At 34.2% G+C, this 7,458-nt stretch overlaps 1 protein-coding gene across 1 annotated transcript; it reads left to right on the top strand.

Moving 5' to 3' along the window:
* The first annotated feature begins 617 nt into the window (after nt 1-617).
* LOC149530772 (uncharacterized) lies at nt 618-5,208 on the top strand. Its single transcript, XM_089810449.1, has 2 exons — nt 618-1,578; nt 3,053-5,208. The coding sequence occupies exons 1-2, from the start codon at nt 1,393-1,395 to the stop codon at nt 4,778-4,780; spliced, it is 1,914 nt and encodes a 637-aa protein (XP_089666575.1). The 5' UTR covers nt 618-1,392; the 3' UTR covers nt 4,781-5,208.
* The last annotated feature ends 2,250 nt before the right edge of the window (nt 5,209-7,458 follow it).

Raw genomic sequence — 7,458 nt, 5'->3', positions numbered from 1 at the left:
ACACACAAAAAATCATTTTGTAGGATTACCATTTTATGAAGAATAATCTAATCAAAATAAATCTAAAACATAAAAAATAAGTTTAGAATTTCCACCATAGCAAAAACAACTAAAATAAATAATATTATCATAAAAATAAATAAATAAAATTTTAACTAATCTAATTAAACAATTTTTTTAAATTATATTTGTTATAAAGAATGATAATCATACTCTTTGCTCTTACTTTGACAATCCAATAAAACCACTTTACTATTATTATTATTATTTTATATAAGTTTTTTTAATAGGTACTCTACTATGATTTATTATATTTCATTGAAAACATTAAATATTTAAAAAAATAAAGTTAAAAACAACATTCTAAGTGATTATTGGGTTTAATATATTTCTACCAAGTGGAAGGTACAATTACCTTTTGAAATTAATAATAATATACTTAAATGTATAATTCTCCTTTGCAAGAAAGTAAAAGCTAATTCTCTTTTGCAAGAAAATAAAGAAATTAAATTCAGCATGGCTCAAGTTACCCTTGTGAAAGGGACGGACATACGTTTATTATTCAGTATGAATTGTCCCCACCTTGTATTTCATCCCTGGTTCCATGAGACGACAATGTTACCGAACGTACTCTTCTTTTGTAAGGCAAAGGAAGTTTGTTCATGTTCTTGGTCTGGTTATAAACCCTAGACACGGGAAAAGACAGTTCTCCACTAAAAAAAATATTCCTTCATGTTTTTTTTAAGCTTTGACTCTGACCCTCTCCATATTTAGAGGTTCATTTCACAACAATTTCTGATATCCATCAATACATATTACGAGGAAGAGCCAATTCAGTAGTATAGGCCTCCCCGTGTTAAAACACTAACACCCAGATTACCAATAGACATGTTAATCAGAGTATATAATATATATTTAGAAGAACAGTTAGATTTCCAGGTAAAACAGGGTTTGCCAGCTTATTCCATGGTTTGCCAACTTGTTCCACCATGAAAGGCTAAAACTGGTTTGCAGGATCCCTAATAATTTGGTGGGGTTAGCATTTTTTCTTTTCTCCGCCTTCACAGCCCAGACTGAGGTCATACAGCCTGGTCAAGAGTTGTCAAATCACAGTTTAATTATTAAATCTAAAGTAAACAGAGAAAATACTAAAAAAGAAAGATAAATGAGAATCCCATTGTTTTCTATTAATATCAAAAATAAAGCTGCTGCCTGGCTTGAAGTGGATGGCACTCGTAAAAACCATAGTAGTTTGGAATTTGCTTGTTCCAATGTACACAAACTCCAAGCATTGAAATGTATGATTTGGTGGGGTTTTGTATGATTTATATGAAGCTGGTCTGAATATAGATGGCCTTCCAAACAAGCTGAAGAATCTGAAAAGAAGAAAAGATGGGTGGGTGTGTCAGCAAAAAGATGGCCGTTGAATATGACCCCGAAATGAAAGAGAAACAGAAACAAGAGCAGGAGCAGGAGAAACGAAATAGTGAAGCAAGCTCTTTTCAAGCCAAGCTGGAGAGTGATGTTTATGCAACACAGTCTGGTTCCAAACGTGCCCTTAGCCTACTCTTCAAACAGGTAAGAAAAATCTGCCCAATAAGACCGATGTGACCTATTTATGTGAATATGTCGCTTACCCATCTTATTTCTTCATCGATTATTGAGATGGGTAACATCTATTTACCTTAGTTCTTCATTGATTATTGAGATGGGTAATATTTATTTACCTTATGTCTTCATTGATTATTGAGATGGTTAATATGTATTTATTAGACCATCCAAACTGCAATAGCTCTCTGCCTTGTAGTGCCCAAATGGGCATGTAACTATATATGTGCTGCCGGTCCATTTGGTTGCCAGTAAAAGAATTTCTGCAGTTCATTTAGGATTTCCCCCCTTTTTCAAGCTGTATCCAAATCTGGGTTTTAATCTTGGGATGCACGAATGCAAACATTATGGTGTATGAGGGTATTGTATGCATTGGTGCATCCTAGGGGATAGTAGCCGTTTCCTTCTCTAATGTGGTGTGGACTGAATGCTGTTTTTGTCAGATAGTTGTACTAATATGTTTGATTGAGCTAAACCCAAACTTGCGATTTCATTTCTTGTCTTAAGTTAAGCTATAGTTGTACCAATATGTTTGATTGAGCTAAACCCAAACTTGCGATTTCATTTCTTGTCTGAAGTTAAGCTTTATTTATTGAATTATCTAGCAAATCAGCACCGGAGATGATTTTGTTGAGTCGTCTAGAACTTAAATTAATCCATGGTGTCAGTTATATCCTGAAGCACCTGTTTCCTTTTGTGTTTGAAAGGTTTTGAATCTGGGCTAGTTAGAATCGGAATGAAATATTAGCCCAATCTTATTAGTGCATCAAATCCATAGCTCTACTTTGGATTCTTGGAAAACTTATCCAGCAGAGCCAATTCATAGGATGAGCCCACCTTCTAACATTACAGTTCAATCAAAGCCACGCTTACTAGCTGAATGTGTAGATTTGGGGGTCCAGAAGTGTTTTTAACAAGTTGATCCCTCAGTTTGGGTTTCTTCTTTGTCATTGTTCTTCGGCCCCTCACTTTTTTTTTTCTAATGACCCTTTATTTCTACCCTTTTTCATCAACAGCGAATGATGATTAGGCATCAGATAGAATCAAACCCACAATTGTTCTCAGAATCTGACTAATTATCTCAATTCCTGAACTTTCCCTGAATTTGATAATGATGCATTTTTCTGCCCTTTGAATTGAATACAGCATCCTTTTCTGCAGTGCATGACTTGCTCCATGTGTTTTCTCTTTAGGCTTGGTTGCAACTTGTAAACAATAATTTGTGTATAGTATCTCGTACCAAATCTTCATAACTGTTTATGCCAGTCATCAGTGGAAGCAAGAAAGATAAACTGTAACCTCCATAAAAGCCGCAGTTTCTGTTTTCCAAAATCATGTTTCCTATAGAAGTCTATTTATGCCAGAGATTACATGCAACATGTAAAAACGAAAAACGATACTTTAAACTGCAAAATTAACTTTAGTCCGCGTACTTCATCTACAGGAAGAAAATGAAGAGAGTGAGTTGCTGGAGAAACAGGGCACTGAGAAAAAGGAAAGCATACAAAAATATGAAGCTATAAGCCCATCAATGGATGCTGTAAAGTCTGAAAAGCAGGAGAGTTCGAGGGAATGTGAAATCCAAAGTGCTGTTATTCAAGATGTGGAACCTGGTGTTTTACAACCAAGTTTACAACTGGAAAAAGACCTTGTCAAGCTTGAAACATCTACTGAAGCATCAAATGTTTCAAGCACAAATGAAAAGTTACATGTCCAAACTGAAAACTTAAATGTAAATGAGCCAAAAAGAATTACTACTACTGGACAGGTTGGTAGTGTAAGTGTCGTGGATAATATGAGAGAGGTTGAAGCCTGTATAACTGCTGATGGGATTGAGATCCATGAAAAGACAGGTGAGGCAAGTTATGTAACAGGAGATGCTTCCTCCTCCCATAAAGATGAGAAGGTGAATGACAATAATGAGAAATCTCTCAAGTCTGGAGCAGGTTTGCCATTTGTTGATGCTAAGAACACTTCTGCTCATAAAGAAGATAAGAATTCGGATGCCAACATTGAAGATATGAATGAAGACACAAGTAAGGATTCTGATGCCTACTTAAAATCTAGTCAGGTTCCTCAAGTTGAGGTGACTACAGCTAAGGCTATTCGTAAGGCGGATGCTGAAAATGGACCTTTGAGTGGTGAAAAGTATGATCGTGAAATAAATACTACACACACAATTGTGGGCAACTCTGCGTTTGATAATGTCCAAGTTCAAAGTCTGGTTGCCGAGAATAAGCAAAGTTTCAACAATGTTCAAGATGCACGTTCCGATGTGATGATGCCAATCAGTTGCTCTCTACAGGATACCTCTACGGTGACTGAAAATATAGATGAACCATCTATCAAAAACCATCAGAACAATTCACTCTTGGTGAAAACAGAAGAGAACATTTTAGAGAACTTGAAGGCAACAGGGATTCAACAAAATCGGGCTGTATTGGCTGATGGTTCCCTCGAAGAGAACATGGCGGCAACAGGAATACAATCAAATACGGCTATATTGGCTGATGGTTCCCAAGAAAAGGCCTCCGGTTGTAGTGACAATGCCAATTTGAAACCCAACGATGACAGGCATAGCAATTTGGTCATTGCTATGACAAAAGGAAAAACCACGGACAGCAAGGAAGCGCCCGTAGGTGAACCTATGGCTACCACAGTTTCAACATATAATACTACGCCTTCAGTTTTTGAAGCAGCTACAATGCTTGAAAGGAAACTTGAAGAAAAATCAATTGAAGAATCACATGGAACATTTAAATTGGTTGGAGGTGGTGAAAACCGGATGGAAAATAGAGAAATAGAGGCTCTAGAAGAAGTTAGAGAGATAAAAGAGGGTCTTTCAGAAACCAAATCGGGGTCTCAAAAATCATATATCGACAAGGATGTAAATGAAGGTAGTGAGATTCTTGGAAAAGATATAAGTCCAGAAATGAATCAAGAAAGATTGTCAGATAGTAATCTGCTTGTTCTTGAGAGTGACCCTAACGAAAATGGTGCCGTATCTCCAACAAATGTAGGAAAAGGACCTGTAGAAAATGGCAATGCTTTCAGCGGGGAGAACATAAAAACTCCAGTTATCAACACTCTGTCTGCCAAGCAAGATTCCCAGTCTAAAGACATTGCAGACAACAGTCCAGTTATCAAATCCCCTGAAGCAAAGCAAGAATGATAAGCTCTCAATAGTTTTTTAATGGACCAAGTTTTTTCTTTCAAAAGGTTCTACTCTAAGCTTCGTTTGTACAGTCTGTCAGAAACTGTCTTTGATGTTTGAATTGATTGAACATAGTTTTCAAGTTGAAAGATATAGTCTTCGTTTTGGTGCTGTAGCAAACTAGTTTAAGCTTAGATGGGATGAGCTTTAGACTTGTACGTCATGATGTCTTTATCACAGGCTAGTTTTTAATGGCAAATTTGTTTGCGGATTATGAAATGATAACTACAGTCTAGTCTGGTTGGAAATGTGCAAAACCTGTAATAGTATTGAAGGTGGATGTATAGTGTGATGAATTACAATTTTGCAGAATGCCATGCAAATTGTATGAACAATATGTAAAAGTATATGTTTGGCAATGCAGTTATCTATCTGTTGTACTATCATCTTATTTGTATGTTTGATTTTAAATCAACCTGAGCTATTGCATGTTTTGGTAATAATATTTACTTGTTATTTAAGTGTACAAGTCTAATGGGCATTATAGATTTTATGGGTATATATCAAATAAGCATAAAAATGACTACTTTTTCATGATAATGTTGCAATGATAAAATTTGTACTTTTATGTCATTATCTATTTAGTTCAAGGTAATATTTCAATATATGTAAATACTATAAATCACACAATATTGTAAGAAAAGCTTATTTCTCTAGTTTCTTCATGTATTGACACTCGCATATATTTCTAGTCATTTAATGCTACCCTACCCTTTCCATTCACACTTGCTCTTATATGTTTGTCTTATTCACTTGCTTTTCACTCATATAGATGGGACCACTATTTCTCTAGTTTCTTCATGTATTGACACTCGCGTATATTTCTAGTCATTTAACGCTACCCTACCCTTTCCATTCACACTTGCTCTTATATGTTTGTCTTATTCACTTGCTTTTCACGCATATACATGTGACCACTATTTAGTCATTTGCCACCTAGTCTTGACCATTATTTCATAGAGGACAGCCCAAGTATGCATGTACAACCTCATAATTTTGAATTTACCCCTTTCTAATTTAAAATTTATCTAACTTGCCCCCTTTGTACTAATACCTTGAGCCAACTAAGACACACGTTTGACATGATTTGATGATATATGCTAGGATTTAAAGACATCTATTTCAAACATTATAATCATCCTAGAATCATCAAGCAGATAAAAAATCAATTATCGTGTAGAGCAATTAATAGTGACACACTTCAATTTGGTGCAATAAAAAGAGTAAAGAATATGCATCTTAGGTGCTTGTCTATCATTTTTGGATATTTTTCAATTTCAAGAGGTGATCAAGGTCCAATTCTCATGTGACTGTGTCATTTGACAACCCCACTAAGGTATTTATTAATACCACTAGTCCCAAATTTTGGAAAAAGATAAAGTAAAGAATAATATGGTAGGTCAAGTTGTGCAATATAACCCTTGGATTGCCAAAATGATTTCAAAGCACAATTACATAACTATGGTGCAAATCCATCACCCCCAAAAGATCTAATACAAAGTTCAAAGCAATTACAATAAGAATGACACTAATTTCAAGATCTAACAACATACAAAAATTGAAACATTGTATTGTGGTATCTAATGCTCGTTATTAAGCTAAGCATGACTCTTAATTACATTTAATTTTATAGCATAGCAGTTAATTATATGCTTAGTTGTATGCATGTTATTGGTATAATTTTAGTAACCATCAAGGAATCTTTATTTTCATTTTAGTGAATATATTTCATCCTACACACTCTAACCTTCTTTCCTAGGTTCTATATTGGAAGTGTCTTATTTGCATTTAGCGAGACTACATATTATTTTCAGTTTTGAACTCTTTTATATTATTGTGCTTTGTTGATACATTATTAGTCCCTCCCTTATCTATAAGGCAGTGAACTATTGTTTTCAATGATGGTACATCATTATTTTTTTAAATCAAAGTCATGATAGTACTAATGTTCTAAAATCATTTATTTTTAAATTAATTTTCAAACATTTATTTCTTATTTTTGATTGGTTGACCCCAATTTTCTTAGGGGTAAAATTGGTAAAATTGATTAAGTGTGACAAAAAAAATTTAAAAATTAAATTCTGGAAACTTCACTATCTGTAAGAGGAAACAAAATGAACCCATTGGCAAAGGCATCCTCATGGTTCTTCAAAACCCCATAAATGATTATCACTTGTTAACGCCACAACTTTAGTAATTGTCTGCAACAATCATGTTTGGAAAAGGAAATCATGTCCACTGATTAACCAGCAAATTCTTGGCCAAGGACAAGAGTAGTGAGTGCATAAGACTCAAAGCTTATGACATTTGACCAAGGAAGATTTGGATTGTGGCTTTAATTTATGAGCATCCTCCATCTACTTTTTCTTATGCAAATCCTAGAAATGTTGGGAAAATTGAATCTCAAGATTGCATGTTTCTTTTTACTATGGCTGATGATAACAGATTTCCACACATGATATGTTTAGGATTAATATGAATCCGACTATTATCTTCAAATTTGTATAAATAACTATACAAATTCAATCTAAAATATATATTTGATTTGATTGGTAGTATATTCTATTACGTGTGCAAACTTAATGCTTTGAAAGTAATTTTTATTTTTAACTAATAAAATAAAAGAAATATTTTAA

Source organism: Cupressus sempervirens, chromosome 11 (assembly GCF_028749045.1).
Source record: "Cupressus sempervirens isolate cs-2001-9-10 chromosome 11, ASM2874904v1, whole genome shotgun sequence".
NCBI classification, from domain to species: domain Eukaryota; kingdom Viridiplantae; phylum Streptophyta; class Pinopsida; order Cupressales; family Cupressaceae; genus Cupressus; species Cupressus sempervirens.
Note: the sequence above shows the minus strand (reverse complement) of the source record. Positions and strands in the feature narration are given on the sequence as shown.

Coding starts and splice junctions, on each gene's coding strand:
- LOC149530772 (XM_089810449.1), top strand. CDS start 1,393: ATGGGTGGGTGTGTCAGCAAAAAGATGGCCGTTGAATATGACCCCGAA. Junction 1,579..3,052: donor TTAGCCTACTCTTCAAACAG/GTAAGAAAAATC, acceptor CTTCATCTACAG/GAAGAAAATGAAGAGAGTGA.